This window comes from Crinia signifera, chromosome 1 (assembly GCF_055691185.1).
Source record: "Crinia signifera chromosome 1, ASM5569118v1, whole genome shotgun sequence".
Taxonomy (NCBI): Eukaryota; Metazoa; Chordata; class Amphibia; order Anura; family Myobatrachidae; genus Crinia; species Crinia signifera.
In genome coordinates, this window is record NC_139217.1 from 194528731 (window position 1) to 194550654 (window position 21924).

Below are 21924 nucleotides of genomic sequence, written 5' to 3' on the forward strand. Positions count from 1 at the left end.
TATTGGTGGCAATAATTGATATCATGTGTACAAGTAATAAAACTATGCTCAATGTCTCCTGAAACACATACAACACCTTTCTAGTAAATGAATGTTGTAACCAGAAATAAATAGGTTTGGATGCAAGCCTCTTATTCCAACAATAAAACTGTGCTATCATTACAATAGAAACAAAGCAAAATAGGAACAAACTGCTGTTCCTTAATAGGTGTTCTGTGTACACAGCAACATTTCTTATTGTAACTAAAGAATCTGGAACTCAATATACAACTTTCTATGAGTATCAATATGACTCAGGAATAATACTGTCAATACAATACCCTTTGAGCTACACAGCTGCCGTATTCTAGCAGTTTGCCTGCAAATAGAGCAGCATAATCTTCCTGGGCCAAAAAGCTGCCATAATCAAGCAGGGTATCTGCAAATAGAGCAGCATATTCCAGTAAGCCTAAGGAATTTACACCTTTTAGGCCACATAGCTACCACATCGGCAGTTTACCTGCAAATAGAGCAGCATCAATTAGTGTGCCTATGGAAACCCTTATTTGACGCACTATTCACCACTATAGATAGCAACATATTCCAGTGAGTCTAAAAAATAAATATCGAACGAGACACCCATTGTCATTGATACTTTTTGAGCCGTACAGCTGCCACAGCAGTTTACCTGCAAATAGAGCAGCACATCTTTATCTCACCTAAGAAAAGCCGCACAGTCGCTGTAAGATAACAGCTCATAAACAAAGCAGCATCACCCATTGGAGCTTAATAAACCTCTCCTAAACCAATACTAATATTAAGCCTCTCTAAAGGCCGCAGATATTCAGAGAGAGCAGAGCCTCGTAGCATTAGTGCACCGACACACCAATAAGTAGACTTACCATCATAAGTACCTAAAGCAGTGACAGCATTGACACATTGCCATCAGCACTGGGGTACCACTCATCATTCAGATTAATCCCAAAATAACTAACATCTAGAATTACTCACACAACGCGTGCATCTCATTTTATTGTTCAATGTTTGTCTAATGTGTTTATGTGGTAATATTTTCACCTAACAGTTTTTAACTAATACAATATTAAAAGGTATATTTTACTTGTTATTTAATATTTCTTATACTTCTCTTAGTGCGCCAGCAAAAAAGACAATCTTTCTCTTTTCTACATTGACCCATTGTCTTTGGCAGCACCCCCATTTTCTGGTCACATCGTAATTTAAACCAGCAATAAAAATTTGGGGATCCCTACAATTGACCTTTATTTATCTAGTGCAGAAGCATCCCCAATTCCCCCTTTCCCTTTGAACATACTTGTATTATCAGACTCCTCTGTTCCAGCTACATTGTAGACCAGGGGGGAACTTTCTAGGTCGCAATGCCTTCAGCAAGCCAGTGGTGAAGTTAGGTGAGGATCATGCATCGATAAGGTCACAGTAAATTGCAGCTAATGTTGCTTCTGTGAACTCCCTAGATGCCCACCAGAGCCGGCAAAAACTCATTCACTAATGTGTACACATACGCAGCCTATACACAATGTAGAGGAACTTTGACTGCTAGGGCAGTGTTAGCAGACTACTGAATCTGGAGCAGAAGCAATAAAGGAGGTTTATTTCCCTACATATACCATATATACTGTACTCGAGTATAAGCCTACTTTTTCAGAACATTTTTTATGCTGAAAAAAAAACCCTCGGCTTATACTCGAGTGAGGGTCCCACTTGAGTCAATAAGTTTTACCAGTTTTTTTGTTGTAAAATTAGGTGCCTCGGCTTATATTCGGGTCGACTTATACTCGAGTATATACTGTATGTTTAAATGCCCTAAATATGGCCATGACACACCAGCATTTTTGCTGCCAATCCCAATTACTTGCCCAAAAGGTTCCTTCCTGTGAGTCAGTCTATAACAAAAGTCAAAGTACGAGCATGATCGCAATGGCAGCTTTACACATTTTCAGTGTCTTCTGCATTAAAACACTTATGTGAACATTGGCCATTGGCCCTTATTCAGATCTCATTGCAGTACAAATTTGTTCTCAAAATGGGCAAAACAATGTGCAATGCAGGTGGGGCAGATGTAACACGTGTAGAGAGAGTTAAATTCTCCCAGTGAACAAGTGATACAGAGGATATACATTTTAAGGTTAAGTTGTCTTTGTTGCTTTGCAAGAAAACTTTATAAAATAATCTCTCAATTATTTGGAGTTCTAAACATTACCCAGGTATTATCAAACCATTACTTTAAATTTAATGTACATCATTGATTTCAATTTAATATACATAAAAAATAAGCATCCCCTCACCCTCAGAGCACACTGCTGCACTTTCACTGTGCAGCCGCATTGTAGGGGTGGGCAGGATGACAAGTGGGGGTGATGCTCAAAAGATTTTGAGGGCCAGGGTAGTGGAGGTGGGCCTCCAAGGCTTAATCTAGATCTGATCTCTAAGGGGGTTATTCTGGTTGACCCACAAATCTGCGAAATCCACAGGTCCTCTAAATGCTGCCCAGAACCTGCAAGAATGGCCGACTCCCCCTCTCACACCGATTTTCCAGGGTGCATACAAAAGAATGTTTAGCATAAATATCCATTCAAAGCCTTGCATGAGGGGGCAATATCATTCAATGGTCGCCGACCAACAAATGATTTTGTCACAGGCACTTGTCACTTCTCGCAGGCGAGCTCAATTTTCTGAAATGCGCATTTCTGCACATTTGCATGAAAAATGGGTGGTTAGGTCAACAGGCTAGGCGCAAATATTTCGGAGTGGATATGTAAATGATCTGGACCCACAGGGGGGAATTTTTACCAGAACAAAGATTTATTACACATACAAATCACAGTTAAAAGTGCAAATGCAAAACAGAGTACACAAAGTGCAAGTGCAGCAGCAGTACAATATTTACAGTTCCAAAGTGACAATGCATTAATATTTCAAAGTGCATGTACAATGGACACGACGGGGTAATCTGATGCTTTTATCTCACCATTCCAGGGGAGTGCGGTGGGCTGGGTGCTATAGATGGTGGGTCCCGGGTAGCAGGAATGAAAGCACCACCGCACAGGCTTTGGATGGGGATACAATGGTAATACAGCAGAGTCCTCCCGTCAGAGCGTTGGCATCCTCATAACATGTTTCGGAATCTGGTTCCTTCTTCAGATGTGGATGCCAACACACTGAAGGAAAGGGTTTTTATACCCTAAATGATTAGGTGATCAAAATAACCTGAGTTCCCCACCTCCGTTTTACCGGAAGTGACGTTTTTATGGTGCACTTGAGATTTTACTCCTGTGTGCGCATTTAGGGTATAAAAACCCTTTCCTTCAGTGTGTTGGCATCCACATCTGAAGAAGGAACCAGATTCCGAAACATGTTATGAGTATGCCAACGCTCTGACGGGAGGACTCTGCTGTATTACCATTGTATCCCCATCCAAAGCCTGTGCGGTGGTGCTTTCATTCCTGCTACCCGGGACCCACCATCTATAGCACCCAGCCCACCGCACTCCCCTGGAATGGTGAGATAAAAGCATCAGATTACCCCGTCGTGTCCATTGTACATGCACTTTGAAATATTTATGCATTGTCACTTTGGAACTGTAAATATTGTACTGCTGCTGCACTTGCACTTTGTGTACTCTGTTTTGCATTTGCACTTTTAACTGTGATTTGTATGTGTAATAAATCTTTGTTCTGGTAAAAATTCCCCCCTGTGGGTCCAGATCATTTACATATCCACTCCGAAATATTTGCGCCTAGCCTGTTGACCTAACCACCCATTTTTCTGTCCATTTAAGAGTTGGTGTTACTCTTTATTTTGGCAACAGAGGGCTGCAGATATTTTCGCAGTAAAATAGTGCGCACGGACACCACCCTACCCTTCCATATCTTGCACATTTGCATGAGCCAGGTGCATGCATCCACAGTGAACAGATTTTTTTCCGTGTGCATGCCCAACATTGTGTTCGGTGGACAGTAGAGGCCATGGGGCGGCAGGCTGGGGGACTCGCCCATGAGAACGCCCAGCATTTCATGGGCATTCCCATGAAAATTGCCTGGTGATGTGGGTGCCAGGGGTGGGTAGCTGACATCACCATATGTCAGCTGCATGCCCACTTCCTTCAGAATGAGCACGCACATCTAAGGTTGCTCTGAGCAACTTTTGATGTGTGTGTGTGCCTTCCACATCATTTGATGGTTGTTGACCATTGAATGATGTGGGTGTTCCCCCCAGGCTGCAAATTGATGTTTGTGTAAAAAATCCGTTTGCAGCCAGTGCATGAGAACACATGCTGCAAATGGGTGGCGACCAGGCCACCATTCGTAAGGTGGGGTTTGGTGGACTCCCAAGACTGCGAATTTGCAGCCTTGTGAATCATCCAGAATAACCTCCTGTCTGTTTCAAAGAGCCTGCACAATTGTCATAGAGTGTTTTGGATCTGGTTGTGGTAGTAAAAAAACACATGGTATAACAAGCAAAGACATAGAATTTTCAGTGCGAGCATTATATTCAGCCCTGCAAACAATGCATAAGCACTTGGGGATTTGTACAATTGCATCCTCTGACACAATAGTGTGATACAATGAAGTTGAAACAAATTATTACCTGTTCAGACATCAGGGATATCTGCTGGGGTCCATGACAATAAATATAATAATGATTTAAGAGGCCACAGAGATAACTGTTTAGAGCATTAGGAAAAAATCTATTCAAGCAAGTTAATGTTCAATGATAAATTGAATTCACGTTAAGGTCCATGGCTTACATATGCAGATCTGTGTAATTAAAAATGAACATCCTCTGATAAAAATCCTAATTGTGATAGTGAGATTTATTTTAAATACTGGTTTTGGTAGAATTTAAATGCCACTTGGAATAACAAAGCGAAGACAATGATGAGCCAGATCTGTCGCCGAGGACTTTGCCTGTCTAATTATTACTGAAGACCTTTGTTGTTGACCCCTTTTTATTCCTACCTATCACTGTCATTTTCTTTAGGAAAAGTTGGCAGCTTTGACATTAATGATTAATATTTTTGCAAAGTTAAATGATGCAAAAGAAAGTAATTTTCCTGTTTTGAAATAATATCATATTTATCAAGTCGGAGTCAGGATTACTTTAGCTGAGTGCACTGTCAGAATAGGTATTGAAATGAAAGCATTAAAGAAATGCAATTGATCTTTATTCTATACTGGATATTTAAATTCAGTGATTTACATAGTATATATTCTGTATGAAGATGTTTGGAAAAAAATAAGTTTCATTAACTTATACATGTAGATGACCCATGTTGCCTTAGATAAACGCTGCCTGAAACTAGCTATACTTCCTGAGGCAAATAGGATATATACGGATCTTCATGGAATTAAGTTGACATAAACTGTATTTTAAGCATATTATGCCACTGACTATATATAAACATTATAAAATAATGATGCTATGCAACCACTTTAATTACAGAGATTAGGGCATCAAGCCATATAGCAAAAAAATGGGGGCAAAAGGAAAGTATGGGGAAACCAGCTATTGTACCCCCTGCTCTGCTCTAATCAGCCTAGCATCCACAGTTGTCATAATATACAGTGAAGCCAGATTGCAGGTTCTTGTTCTAAAGCAGTTGCATAGACTGTTTCAGACGTAGTTCCAGTTACATAACTAATTATGGGGCTAAATAGGTATAGGGAGATTAATGTGAATTCTATTTAAAAGGTATAATGGATAGAAAATTATTTGGGGCACCAAGGTATCTGTGTCTACCGAATGTTGGTTATATACAGTAGTCTTGAATAAAACCCACCTACACATTGGCAATAGCATTATAGAAGAAAAGTTACAGTTTACAACTTCTGTTATAAGATGTGGTCCCCACACAGCTTAGAATTCCCCTTCAAATGTATGTGTAGTCCTCAGGTGCTATGTTCAAGGAAAGTTCTGTATGCATGACGAAATGGTGTCCTAGTTACAGTAACATGCCTTTTATTTGTTTTATTTATTTTAATTTTTTTTTTGCTCTATGGCTATTGTATTCTATGCAATTATGTTTTTTATTTATTGTACAGTACATTGCAATTGCCTGTACCTTATAGTAAAAAAGTCATTTTACATGCTAAGTAGCCAGAATAATTTGGATCACAGCAGTAAAATATGTATCAAAACTGCTTATCTAGAAGAATTCTTGTAAATTTACATTTTATGTAGGCATGTATCTGGAAGACTAAAATATAACATGCAAATATTTTGCTTCTTCAAGAAAACTTATTTTACACCTATTCTTAAAACACAGATGTTCGTGGAAATGCAGAAACATTTCTATATTTTATGCAAAATGTAGAAAAATTACCATAGTTGTTGTCATAAAAGATAATAAATTTCTGCCAGCCATATTCAGAGATGACTCTTAAGATAACATCATTCAGATAGACTGGAGGGCGGACAGACAATGTATAATCATCAATCCTGCTTTTCCTGTTGAGCCCACAACTACTTCTTGGCGTCCTCGCTGTGGATCGTTGCATGAAAAGATGAGGAATATGCATAGCATCTGCCAGAGATTGCAAGGACCCCGCTGATGCACATCCGATAGAACTGACAAGGGCCAATATGCCTTGGTTCATAAGGTCACAAGCTGAAAGAGACAAAATGATATTTAAGATGACATTGACACATGTTAAATGTTATAGTGTATACAGTTTCCAAAATTGAAAAATGGATGTTTTCAAGTTGGTTTACAATGTTCACATATTTTGATTGTAGGTTTTTCAATAGTTAAGTACATCTTTAAATGTATTCATCATTTTCACTTAAATGTTAGTAGTTTGGTTTTATTTTTGTAAAAGAAAAATGTAACATTATTCTCTACAGCAGACAAATTGCAAGATTGTCTTATTGTGTCTGTTAGTTGTACAGTTACATTTACCACCTCCACAATTCTGAACACCTTGTACAGTTATCGATCTTTCATGTTTTTTTTTCTATTGCAATATGGTTTTATTGAATTTCATATAAGAAACGTCTATAACAAGATGTCTAACAATTTAGAAATGCAATTGTATATTAGACATGTGAAAAAGACATTTCTGGAAAAATGGTCAAAAGCATACATTTTTAGAAGTCAACTTACAAAACTTTTGAAAGAAAATCGAAGCATTACTGTATGTACAGATCAATGCACAAGGAGAAGGAATTCTCTCATTTTTTAAGGTTAAGGAATGTAGAAGTTAATTCTGTTTTTTTTTTTCTGAAACAGAAGCTGGGAGTGGGAGTAGGGGTGAAGGTATGCTTGGGAATGAATATAGGCCCTTATTCTGGTTCACTTGCAAAGGCATATTCCTTCTGAAATGGACAAAACCATGTGCACTGCATGGGGGGGCAGATTTAACTTGTGCAAAGAGAATTACATTTGGATAGAGTTTTACGTCAAAGTAAGATCTATATTGCAGTGTAAAAATAAAGCAGGCAGTATTTACCCTGCACATAACCAAAAAAACTCACCCAAATCTAATGCTCTCTGCACATTTTACATCTCCCCCCCCCCATGCAGTGCACATGGTTTTGTCCATTTGAGAAGGAATTTGCCTTTGCGAGTGAACCAGAATAAAGGCCATAATCCAATCTCCATGGTTGGACAAAAGTATTTTGCAAGTATAAGTATATATTAGTCCAATTTATGATTCCAACACATCTTGTTGATCTTAGTCATCTATATAAATAGCTATAAGTTCCACAATCAAAACAACCTTTGAAGACACCAGCAGAATAAATAAAGCTTCTAAAAGTGAAAATATGTGTTGTTGCACAACAAATCAGATTCTAGTTTTAATTTTTCTATTGAATTCTAAAAAATTATATACAGAATATGATTAGTTGCTATAGGCAATACCATCACTTTTATTTTTTAGAAGCTTTAGGAAATCTACCCAAAGGTACCAGTATAATGAAAATAGGAAAAGTATTTTAAAAAGTTTTAGGAAATGATCAAATTCTGTTTTAAAAGGTCTACTTATATTTGTTAGACATCGTATTGCAGCATCCCATTAGAGTAGGAAAATGAAGTGTAAATAATATATGTTAACTTATTGTTCATGTAATGCAGTAATTCAGCAGAAAATATTGTGGTTCTCTCACAAAAGAAATATATTCATCCTTTGGATTAAAATGCTGATCGTTGAATCTTGATAATGCACAACACTGAACAAGAAGCAGATTTTCTTGCTGAAAATGTCATGATTTAAACAGTGTGAAAGTGCATGCATTTATTTCAGCCAGTTTTGCATTAACAAATTCATTTTGGCTAGATACCTTTCATTGAAGTTAGATCGGTTGTCTCCATGCATCAATGATTTCAGATATTTTGCTACAATATTTGCTAAATGCGTGCCAAGTCTCTCTTTTATGAATATAAAAAGGAATTGCTAACCATTACAATACTCTATATCTAAATCTCAGAGGAAAGTGAGCATTGCTTCATTCTCTGAAAGTAATTTTCCATTTCCTTTGTGCTGAAATAATTTGATGTATGTGTGAGAATGTCTAAATAGAGGCAGCAAACTTTACCATGTAAAATAATAGGAATCTTACATTATTTATGATTTATTGATGTATCCATTAAAATCTGATAACATTAATGAGTTTCTTGATCAGATTAGATTTAATTATGAGATAATACATACAAACATTGCATTATCATGAAGCTTATATTACTAAGTGTAAATATGGAGTGTGACTAGTAGGAAGATACTACTAGATAAAATAATAAACAGTAAACATACAAGTCTTTGGGAGAGTAATCCAGAGAACATAATCTACTGTATATAATAAAATCATCTGATGACAGGAATTATGTTATCACCTTGCTATTATCCCCCCCCCCTCCCACCAGTGACAGTGATGAAGATGAGAGTGAGGGGGCAGTGATAGAGATAGACAATGTGGTGGGGAGAAGATGTTGGGATGGGGATGCAAAAAAGGGAGGCAGAGATGTAGACAAAAATATAGGGATGAGATGAAGAGAAAATTAGTAATAAAATAAAATAATAGCCTATGCAACACCCGGCAATATAGCTAATATTCTCTATATTCAACATCTATAGCATTGCCTCTGTCTAACTCATAGAATTACAAAGCAAGTAATATAGAAAAAAATGGTACTAATTACCTTGACCTCTGCTTGTTTAAGAGTCAATGCAGTGGCCTCACTGTCTGGAGAGAAGAAAGTTTCTCTCCTCAGCATTCACTGCCTCTATATTAAGCCACACACATTAGTTTTCATTCACTTCAAATGGGATGGGTATGGCCATGGCACTATGATTTGGTCATGTCTCACATCACTTGTCTAAACCTCCCCCATCACCCAAATCCATTGTTGCACTCCATGGTCCTGTGTACACCATGGAGAAAATTTAGAAATAAGACCTTGCAGTAAATAATAAAATAAATAAAGTAAGTAAATTAAACTCTTTCTTTACTTTGGTTTTAGTTTGACACTCCCAAAATCAGATGTAACTTTCAGCTGTTGTCTTCACAGTAGATAGATACAGTAGACTTGAGGTGCGGCACTCAATGACCAAAAATAATGTTCAAATAATCACAAAGAGACTGTGATATACATCAATGTTTCAAATGTTATTTGGTATCCTGAAGACAAATGTTACAATTTTGAAATGTTGATGCATATCATAGTCTCTGTGTGATTCTTTGAATGTTAATAATGGTCATTGAGTGCCACACTTAATCTGAGTCTGATGTGGGAGGATGCTGTCTTGCCACACTCCTCTCCCCTTAGCCTCAACCACCCTGGTGAAGCTACACCATTTTCAGGCAAGCTCTCCGCCTCGCCTACTTGTGCAAACCGCCCAGGCACATAATATATATATATATATATATATATATATATATATATATATATATATATATATATATATATACTGTATATATATTTTTTTTTTCTTTTTCTAAATCATTATCAACACATACTGTACTTAAAAAAAAACATATCTGTCTATTTAGGATTCTAACCTTTCCACTCCTCATATTGTTTTTGGACAAATGTAGCTATTTATACTATCTGATTAAATTGTGAATCCTGTAATAATTGTGTGTATTCTATTTTAATTGTACCGCACCACCAATCAAAAAAATGCAAAGGTGGAGTATGATTTAATTTGTTAAAGTTTAACTAATGACCTGCAAAAAGTTACTTTTGAGCCCCAAGTTAGTATCAAATAGTAGACAATTAATCAGGGATAATGCTCAATATGCTTCATAAAGTTCATTCATATAATTCTATTTTACAAAATTTGCATTTTTTCCACCAGTTATTACAACACTTTTGCAATACATAAGTTTATAACACAGACACAGACCTACTGTAACTTCATTTTCAACATAATTACCCAAATGTAATATGGTGTGAGTATCAGAAAGTGAAAGATTTTGGGAGAGTTTTCCCATTTTTTTAAAAAGCGGCAATCAATTACATAACAAAAGCAACCTACTTTTGCAGTGTAAATGATTTATGCTTTAACAAAATGGGAAAACTCTCCCAAAATATCTTACTTTCTGATTCTCACACCCTATTACATTTGGCCCAATGTGTTTAGAAGCCAGGGGTCAAAAAAATGTCATGGCTTCTCAACCATCACCCGTTGAAATGAAAAACTATTTTCATAACTTTAAGGCCCAAGTTGATAAAATTGATACTTTTATTTAGAATGGTTATTTATTCTTCTTGTTAAGCAAATTATTATACAGCAGCAAAAAAGCTAATAAGCAATTATATTTTAATATATATATATATATATATATATTAAAAAAGAAAAACTTATAAAAAAGGAACAATAAACCATTTTATATTAATTTATTTTCATAAATGTTATAATATTTGTTCTTTTCAAAGATTAGACTTAATCCAGGATAGTTTTCTGGCAACAAAAAGTTATTATTTTGGCACATTATTTAGAGTGCATGTCCTTGACTCCTAACAGCTGTCCATGCTATGTTTTCAAATTCATGGAATGGCAATACTCACAATACTAGCTCTCTCTTTGGCACACAAAGATATGTACAACATATTACAAATAAATCTCACATTTTCAGAATACAAGACAAATGACACTATACCAGGCATGTCCAAACTGTGTCCCTCCAGCTGTTGTGAAACTACACATCCCAGCATGCCTTGCCATTACTTTAGCATTCCCTAGAAGTAAAACTGTGGCAAGGCATGATGGGAGTTGTAGTTTCACAACAGCTGGAGGGCCATAGTTTGGACATGCCTGCTCTATACCAAATGACATTCATAGGTTTGGACATATAATCCCTACTTGATTATAAAATATATGAATATATAAAAATATTGTCATATTCAAAAAAAGGTTGGTGTACTTTTCATTTCTATGAATATGAGTGTGAAAAGTCTCTTGCTGAGGAACTGAGATGTCCCCAATTAAACCTAGTGTAAAAATGAATATTTACAATGTATAAGGCAACTGCTGCATCCTTTAAACAATCTGTTACATTTTGCCATATATCTATATGGAAGGTTTACAGGGTTTGGTCAAAATGTCAACATAAAACCATCAAAAGTATTTAATATATATATATAAAAAGTATATTCAGTTGTTTGTTTCTTCAATCTGCAGTCTATACTGTTGAGTTTCAGAGAAAATCCCCTAGGTTGTTAGATACAAGTATTGCTAGTTAAGACCAATAAGGGTAGTCCAATACCATTAAGTGAACATGATGATGCACTATCTGGAATGGGGTTGCTGGCATGAATAAGTACTGTAGATTTATTTAAAATTTAGTATGGATGTAAAATGAATATACTGTACATATGGCAAAGCCATGAAATCCTTGCAGAAAAGCATAGGGTTAAGATTTAATATCAATGCAACATGGCCATACCTTATAGAATCAGATCTCTTAAGAATACTTTAAAAGAAAGGGAGAGTGAAATTGGGGTGGAAGGGCAGTGATAACTACTAGATAAGCAGGGCGGCTTGTTGCATTACTTCATTGGAAGGCCATTTATCTTAGCCAGAGTATGGAGACACATACTGTAGTAATCAGCTATATAAATAATGAGCACTTTAAGTTTCACTGAGTATAATGTATTAATTATGCTTTAAAGTAGATTTGAAAAATAGCAATATAGGATTTTTTTAAAGTACTATTTTTATATAGGTTTTTTTTACACTTGTTCACATTATGGAAAATGTTTTTTTTTTAATGGTCTTCTTTTAGAAAATGTTCTCCCTTAATCTGTCATACTTCTAGACCTGTCCTCTACACAACCTAGAAAAATAATAATTTTTTTATCTTGACAAATGATAATGTTTTTAGTTGAAAATAAATACATAAGGGAAATCATTATAAATGTTCCCAATGGTGAGGATTGCTTGTTATTTTATTGTAGTATAGCATCTTGCATCAGTTTAAGTACCCCAGCACTTTTTAGAAAGACATACAGTAAGTGTAGCATATATGAACACATTTATTCATTGAATCCCATTTAAAAAAAGAATCATATAAAAGGTGGCTTCCATGTTTTGGTACTGTATATTTAACATATACAGAACTATATATGTAAATATATTTAATTATGCTGCTTACCAAATGTGGATAGAACCTGTATCTAAGGTAAAACTGGATGGAAATGGTTACAAAGGTGTCTATAAATAAACACATGTAACTTTCAAGAAGGTTTTTCAGACCTGATTACAAAGTTACTTTTTTAGCAAATGGACAAAAGCAGGTTGAATGGCAGGTGGGGCAAATGCAACATGTGGAGTGAGAGTAAGATTTGAAAGTCTGTAACTAGTTTGTGTAAAATGAATGGACCCGTCCAATGGGTACGCTGGCCACAGACACCTGATATTGCAATGTGTGTGGTCTTAAGGTGGGTACACACCAAGGTGATGGGCAATAGGGCCGATAGTTGGGCTGACTTACCTTCAGCTGAACCATGTCCATGAACCAGGAAGATTTAATAAACATTTGAAACTATCAATGTTCCATTCTTCATTAATATGCATAAGATCACTTACAGTATCCAGTTGGCCATGCAGAAGGGCCGACAGGAAGCTGTCACGTGCAACCCATGGGAGCATGTGACAATATGCAAGATTTTGCACACTAGACAATATGCAAGATTTGTCTTTCTGAAACAGCAACAGCATGCTGATATCGCTATGGTGTGGACCCACCCTTAAACAACTCTGATGTTTGATCATCATCCTATTGTAGTAACAATCTTTAACAGGAGTAGAGAATGACTATACTCCATCCAATAGTGCTATAAACATACTTTTCATTTCATATTGTTCCCTTGTCTTTATATTAACTTTTAAAACAATCATAGCAAAAATGTGCATTATCATACAATATTCTGTTTCCTCATTATATATAGCACAGTAGCCAACATTTCTATTTCTGAGGCTGTAATTATTATTATTAACTCATCATGTATCTCATTTTTTTATGTATAATTAAATGGCACATATATGTTTTGCTTTTTTGAAGTTTCTTGATTGAGATGCATGAAGAAATAGGTTTTGCAGGTGGGTGATAGATAGGTGCTTCAAAGGGTTCTTGACTGCACACTTTTGGATAGTTTCCCAGTTTAGTCGGTGGCTGCAGTGACATTTTCTAATAGCAAAATTAATTGATTGTTACTTTCCCTTGGAGTTGGCAATGATACTTGTAAAGGTACACCTGCCAGATATGCTTTGTATATTAAAGTGGATGTACTGTATATGTGCAATTCAGCAGTTGTACTGTAAAACCAATTCAGCATGCAAATTATTAATGCTATTTTGTGCATCTCTTTGGTTTATAAGTGACACAATTAAAGCAATATATTATATTTCTACCAAGCAAGTGATAGAAAATTATGGTGAGTATTTATATTTATGGATGTAAGCCTCTATTATTTTTAGCAGTTAAAGGCCGCTATAGATCCAATTTTTTAAAATTAGTGAGTGTACAGTAAGTCTAGCTGCTACAGTTACACCAGTTATTGCTTGAAGCTTACAAAACTTATATCTGTCTAATCATTCTCCCAGATAAGTGTGTGAAAGGTTTCCTATAAATCATCACAATCTGAAGTTCTTTTTGACAAGCATGTTTCCTAACTGGGAACAGACACATAACTGATTTTAGAGGTAATCTGGGCTTTTTGCGATTCTAATCCTGTTGCTAAATGTAAAATTGGAAAACAGTTAAAATTGACTAACATATCAGCCACACACTCATCATATCCGTATGTGTTTGGAAAATGTATATGGTAGAACAATTTTACTCTAATGGCTATGCTCCCACACCGTATTTGTGCACATCAAATTACAAATAACAAGGAACATTAAAAAAATATGCAAGTATATAGTACAATACTCACATAATAATCTGTAAATAGGTTTATTGCTACATTATTTTGTTACATCATTGAGTTAAACTAAAGGACAACTTGCATAAAATATTGGAAAATATCTTACATTTAGGGGGAAATTTACTAAAGGAAATTTGTAAAAAATAGGTGTATTTGTATCCAGAAATACACTTATTTTTGACATTTACTATCCCGAAAATACGGCAATTCGTATTCGTATTGATAGCACATCAATACGAATTTCCTTTAGTAAATTTCCCCCTTATTATCACAGTTCAGATCATATAATCTATAGGCAATCATAAACATAAACAAGTATTAGTGTATTAAAGGACACTGAAAAATAATTAAATGTCCAATAAACATTCTACTGTAGCTATTTGATATATCATGGGGAACACCAGCACCATTACCTTTGAGATCATTGTTTCATTTCCTTTAGTTACACGAATAGACACTATCCATACATAAAATATAGTTGTATAGTCTTATGTTAGATATACAGTATAGTAGTTATTATTAATCATGACCACTAGACCCTTTTTACTTCAGCTATGTTAAGGATATCTGAAAAAGTATAAATAAATATTTATAATATAAACAATCAATACTGTTTGACTTTATTACAATAATACATTTATGTAAGAAAAAAAGTTTACTATTATTGTGGGAGGAAATACGTTTCAATTTCACAAATGTTTTAGAGAATTTACAGAGGTATAGCAAAATGTCTTTTTTCAGCTTTTTTTGTCTTTGTTGAGGTCAGGTGAAAATGCTTAAAAGCTAAATGCTTCTAGCTACCTATCTGATTGCTATCGGCCATTTAAACTTCCACTTGTCAAGAATGTGGTCTTTGTTGTATGTTTCAACAGTGGCTTCAGGTGAAAAGAAAGTAAGTATTGAGTGCATACCCATGGGTCCATAACCGAGACTTTCCAAACCAAGCTACAGTGTTCTAGATACTGAGCACTTCAGTTACCAGTTTGATTGACATTGTCATCTGGCTGGTCTTTCCATGTAGAAATTATAGGTTTTTTTTGTGACAGATTGTGTTGTAGAAACAAGATTTTAAAACTTGTAAAATATAGAAGAAACGATGAATCATAGTGGATACAAAATAAAATTAATAAAAAAATGTATATACATCAAAATGAATACATGTTATTATATATTTGAAACAAATAGTAATTTTTTCAACCCTTTTTCATAAAAAAAGTAAAAAAAAATATGAATATGTAGAACAAAACCTATAAAAAATAAAGGTGCAGATTTATTAGCAAATAATATTCTTGTTACCCTGCAGTGACAGGAGTCACATGGGGGTCTGGCAGTCAGGGGAAGGAAACACATCTGTATACATGGGCTTGTTTCAGTCCGTTTGGATTTGGTTATTTTGCTATTTTTATTTTAACTCATGGATGCCCACAGGGAAAGAAGAGGATACGATCTAAACCGGATGGAGGGTGAGTATAATTTTTTTTACATGCCTTTTATAAGGCTTCATTTTTTTTCAATTTTAACACAGAGAAGCATCACACCGATATGAATTATCCATATTATAATTAACTGTATTCTCCATTCATATTTTTGTCCAATTACAGCAGATCCTGGTAGTACCCGCTCATACATGGGATTGGCCATAATAGTCCGTTTTACTAAATTTACCCCATAGTGTTTCTGCCCACTTTAAAGCACAACATCAGTCTAAAGAATGTTTTATGGTCAATTTTTGGGGAATCCAAATGATTGTACCAAAGTTGCAACCAGGAGAAAAGGAAAAGCACTTCGCACAAACAGAAATGCCCTGGATCCACAGTTTAAATGCCCTCATTCCCAAGGGGTTAAAGGGTGTGTTTGAGCTGAAGAATTTAACCTAACCTGTCTATTCCATCTTCCTTAATGGGACCCAGCTACTGTAGTTAATGTATTCAGCCTACATACAGTATAGGACTATAGTATAATTTTATTATGATCATCCATTTCTTTATGATCCACCATCTTTTAACTGATGTAATTTTTTTATTAATTACAACTGTTTGTATTTAACTTTTTATATAAATTAAGCGATATTAGATCATTTGTTTTGCTGGAGTTCTATTTTTAAAATGTGTATTTTTGTGTCTATTATATATTTGTACTCCCCTTATGTAACTTGTGAAAAGGTGCAGAAGAACTACTGTAACTTGTAACACAGACTGGGAGACAGATATAACATTTCCGCATCTTTAAAAAGCACCATTTCTGCCCTGTTTGAAAGCTCAGCAATATTATTTCCGGTTTTATTTAGTGAATGCCAGAAAAAGAATGCTGATTAGCATTGGATGAGATTCTAGTGTTTGCAATTAGTTACAGTGTATTTAAAGGATGTTATCCATGTAGCAACCCAAAGGATGATGTCATCTGAAACCTGATAAGCATGCCTTATTGTTTGGATCATATCCCGTGTGCTGATTTGCACTTTGTGGCTGCTGGGAGCAGCCACCAGGTCCAGACCTGAGGCTGTCATTCCATATGGACCCAGGACAAACAATGCCTAGTGCTTTGCCTTTGGAATTTTTGATCCAATGCTGATTGTTTTAGCTTATGATTGTAAGTGCATATCTTTATTAAAATCCTTATTGTTTTAAATTGTTTTGCACTATCTTCTCTTTCTGCATTTCCCTCACATGTACTGTACATGATCATGGTTGCATGAGGACGGAGACTGACATTCACACCTTTAATTACAGAGATCAACTATCCAATTAAGATTCTATAGATAAATTGAGAGTGTCTTATATGAACTAACTCAAAAAAAGTACTTGTATGGTGACCATTTTAGTTATATGTCTAACACATGGTGTTTATGTTTGGGAGTTCCATAAGCGCTGGACAGTGATAATAATTATTTTACTGTTTATGAATTTGTTCTAAGTGCTTGTCGGATGTCACTCTATCACATCGCTTGTTAAAATGCCCTTGGCGATTTGTTCGCACTATTACTGAGAATCAATTGCATCATCTGTGAATAGTTACATCCACAATCACATTAAGCATTCTCTGTGGATCACAGGTGAGACTATTCGCAGTTGCCCATCAAAGCCAGATTTAAGCCCCGTACACACAGGGGAGATATATTGCTCAGCCATATATTGCTGCAGAGGTAATCAGCTGCGACCAGAACGGGGCTGAAAACGGGAGCGCGCACCCGGCGATTTATCCGCCGGGGCACACTTCCATCACTGGCAATATGGTCGCCTGCGACCATATTTCCAGCTATTTCAGCCCCTATAGCCCCCATGTGTACACAGCTTTAGACCTCATGTGGCTTTAGATAAGATACTGGTTTGGGGCCCTCCTCCCTCCAATAATACATATCACTATATCTTTGCTGCTAACTGCAGGCAGTATCACTAGAGTATCTTGGCGCATGCATGGTCTACCAATAAATGCTCAGCTGTGTGAACATCGCCATTGCATACAAATCTGAATCAGGCTCTAGGTCTTTTGTAACCTTAATACCTGTGTCAAATTTAAAGTAAATTGACTGCCCACACACAGTGGATGAAATAATTTTTTGTATCCAAGATTTTTTATCCTATCAAACAACATCAAAGGGACATCACGCGGGTCATGACATCACGCGGTAGTTATGTAATGCTCTTCTGGCAATGTTTTGGATTAGGCCCAGGATATCTTTATGGGGCCTCTTGGGAGCTGCTTGGTCTTAGGTAGGCACTTAGGTTGTCTTGTGGAAAATCCACCTCTGGTCCCCATGAAGAGATGCACTAATTGCAGAATAAAGATTGTGGTTGTGAATAGTCACACATGTGACGAGGCTAAACGTATTTGTATAACATGGTATATTGAGCTGATATTGGATACCCAATGCTATTACACTGTAGGGTCATTTTGGGCACTGGACATGTGATGTGCACTGCACACCTAATACCCATTATAGCTACATCACTGACCCTGTATTCTACCTACACAACCCTGTGAATAATCAAGGTACAGCAGAGCAAGATACAGGTTAAACTACAATTTGTTGTCATAGTTAAATGTACACTTTTCATGACTTTAAATCCTTACTTCTAATGCAGAGATGCAGAGATGTATTGCAGCTTAACTGCCATTTCAGGAAGCAGACATTCATTTATTTTTATTATTTATTACTTTCTAAATTTATTTTTGTGTTGGTAAACTATTGGAATATTTAAATGTTCTTTGAACCATAAAGAAAATAATAAATGTTACCCTAAATGTGATAAATGGTCCAAAATCACAAATTGGCTCAACTACCATATTTGATTATTTAAATTTGCCAAATTAAATGGCCTTGTGTTTACTAAATTCCAGTATGCACCTTTCCAATCAAAGCATAAGTTCATCCCAGATGCCCAGAGGCAAATGGAGTTTGGTGCACCATTACTTGCTGCAGCATAGACTAAGCAGTACCAGACAGGAGCTGTTTTGTCCTCTATTGCAGGTGTTAGTGGGGCTCCTGAGAAAGAGCCTTTTAACTCTGTGGCAGCAGTGTATAAGCAAAAAAGCTCTAATGGAAGAGCAGTGGTCACACATGGATTCCATTTTGAACCACACTGGTGCTGCTATACAGGCAGCTGCCCATTTAAGGCTGGAAGCCCTATAACAGTCATCTCTATTGCCTCTGGGAGTTACACCCCTTTAACCATATTTGCTCATTCTATCTGTCAATTTGCCTTTACCAGATTAAGGAAATACAGCTTTATCCTAAAAGTTGTATAAGGAGAGAGCCATATAGTAACCCATGCTTCATCTAGGCATAGGCCGATTGTGCAGAGTGGCCAATACATAAGACAATAATCTGCTCCCCTTTTCTATATGAAATAACTCATAACATCATTCACTGTATTTCCCTTCCATTTTATTTTGTGTGGGGCACCTCACATTACAGTTCAACTTGAGCTTTATAGAGCTCTTCATAGAAAATAATAGGGAATGAAAGTCAGAGAGAGATAGGAAAATCGATTACCTTTTTTCAGGCCTGTAGAACATTACCATTAATGCAATAAGTATTATTTATTGTTACTGTAGGTAATTTCAGTAGGACAGGACAATGTTTTACAATAAAATGACTCATATGAAAGCTACATTGTAATGTTTGATAATAAGCAATGAAGTTTACTCATTTATTCTGGCAGCCTTAGTAGAGTGTATTATAGTAAGAAAGAAAACTACAAAACATTATTTGTCACATAATTCTAACTAACAAGCACAAGCTCACCACAGGGACTTTTCTTCTGACAGAAACCATTGTATGCATTGGAAGATAAAAGTCAACAGATTTTGGCCTCGTTGACCCTTTATAAGCCATGTTTGTGCATATTTAACATTGAGATATTTGGAAACGTAATGGAGGAAAGTAATGTGAAGAGGCCCAATTGCAGAGGAACATTAAAAAATAAGAATTAAATCTATTGTGTGCTTTTTTTTCTGTATTAATTTTAATGTTATTAAACAATAAAGTGTACACTCACATTTTTTTCATTTAAATACCATATAGAGCACACATTATAAAATGGTCAGAAAAACCATGTACTACTTACAGTATTACTGTCTTATATCTACCATAAGCCTTTATATGATGCTCATAAAATTGTTATTATAAAAATGTAAATTGAAAATTAGAAAGTGAAAAAAAACATACTGTATTTATAATTTAATGGATCAGGCTATATTATGTTTTTGGAAAGGCCAAGAGAAAAGAAAAATTAACATTTTGGCAGATAACTGAACATAATTGGCCATACAGTGGCATTTTGCTGTTAAATAAAATGTTTATGTCCAAGTCACAGATGTGGAATTATGCGTTTTGCAACAACAGTTGGGACCTCCCAACATGAACATGGATTAATCAAAAGATTACCTATTAAATGATTCATCATGGGTATACTGTATTTGGGCTACTCTTTGCTATATAGTGGTCTCATAAATGGCTGAAATTAACACAAGAGCATAAAATTATGTTCAACAATTGTAAAATAGGTTATACTGTAGCATTTAAACAGTTGTAAACCAAATAGCTTGTCAGCAGCGCTGACAAACGTGCTGCTGCGGCATCACCGCAGCAGCGTCCCGGCGCCCTTAGAAGGGCGGCTCGGGCACTTCCGCCCGGCGAGCTCCGGGCAGAGGACATGACGTCCGCCCGGCTGCGGCGCGTCACTTCCGCCCAGCCGGGGGACAGCGTACGAGCCTGGCCGCGTCACCCGGGGGTTGCCAGGCAACCAGGGGACGCCGGGCGGCGCGTCACTTCCGCCCAGCCGGGGGACAGCGTAATAAGTCTGGCCGCGTCGCCCGGGGGTTGCCAGGCAACCAGGGGACGCCGGGCGGCGCGCGCCTGGCCAGCTGTTAAGCATTAGTTTATATTGGGGGCCTGGTCTTACGGCGGAGGCTGATTGGCCAGCACTACCCTTTTAAGGGAGCTGGCCTAACACAGCCCCGCCGGTGATATTGTTTCCCACAGAGGACCTGCTGTTCTCTGTTGTCCCGGTCCCTGCAGTTTTTACTGCCGTGCACCGTGCCCGTGCCGTATCTTTCCACCATGCACCGTCTCTGTGCCGACACCTTCCAGCGAGGGTCAGCTGTGTTTCAGCTGCCATATTGCTGCAGTCGTCGCTTATCCGGAATTCCCTTGGTCAGTGATTCTTCCATCTGGTCCTGCCAAGACACTCCAGACATCCTCTGCACCTTCTGTTGCCGCTGGAGGTTCCGTTCCGGTTACGTAAGTGCTCCAGTGGAGCCTGGTCCTTATTCGTTATTTTCTGGGCAAGCTGTCCTGTATCTTTAGTTGTTCCGTTCCTGTATTGTCTGGCTCTCCGGGGTCCGGAGAGACTCACGCTAGGGGATTTTCGCCTGTTTTGGGGTACCGTATTGTACCATTTTGTGTTGGCGTATTTTGCGTTTGGTGGCACCCCGTTACTATAGTACTGGTGCTTGTGACTCGGTCACATTTCCCGTCCTTGGCCAGGTGCCGTTAGACAGGGTGATCTTTTCAGTTAGGCCCTTGTAGTCAGATTCCCCTTTTGGTCCGGTCCCTGACAGTCGCCGTGGGCTTGTCCCAACATAAAACCTGGTTGCATCGGGGTTGGAGCGGGCTTAACCTGCTCCTTCGAACGCGGCGACTACAGGAGAAGCCTAGCACCTAGCAGCCTGCGGTCACTTGCCCGGGACGGCCATGGCTTTGCCATGGCCGTTCTAAACAGCGGTCCCGGCTGAGGGCTCAGCCCACCACCAGTCACTGCATACACCCACGCACGTTACATAGCTAATAATAAATATAGGAAATTAAAAGAAAATTGATGGAGAATTACATGCCAAATATGTTTCTATAGTTAAGCTATAAAAACTAAATGGAATACAAATATTATGCAGCATAAAATACCAGGTCAATGTAAAGTGAGTATTTAATCTGGACAGGGTAACCACCATTAGACTTCCTATCAACATGCTTCATAAGCAAAACAGACTTAATTTTGCTTCATAAGCAAAATGCTACTACCTATACACTTTCAAGTCAC

General features: G+C 37.0%; 1 protein-coding gene across 2 annotated transcripts in view; it reads right to left on the reverse strand.

Moving 5' to 3' along the window:
• GRID2 (glutamate ionotropic receptor delta type subunit 2) overlaps positions 1 to 21924 on the reverse strand; it is a 1102902-nt gene that overhangs the window by 590137 nt on the left and 490841 nt on the right. For both annotated transcript variants that reach the window (XR_014472933.1, XM_083179104.1), the window contains exon 3: positions 6341 to 6625. Coding sequence is in view for 1 of the 2 variants with exons in the window: in XM_083179104.1 (XP_083035230.1) it covers positions 6341 to 6625 (285 nt within the window). In the remaining variant the exon portion in view is untranslated. The remainder of the gene's footprint in view (positions 1 to 6340; positions 6626 to 21924) is intronic.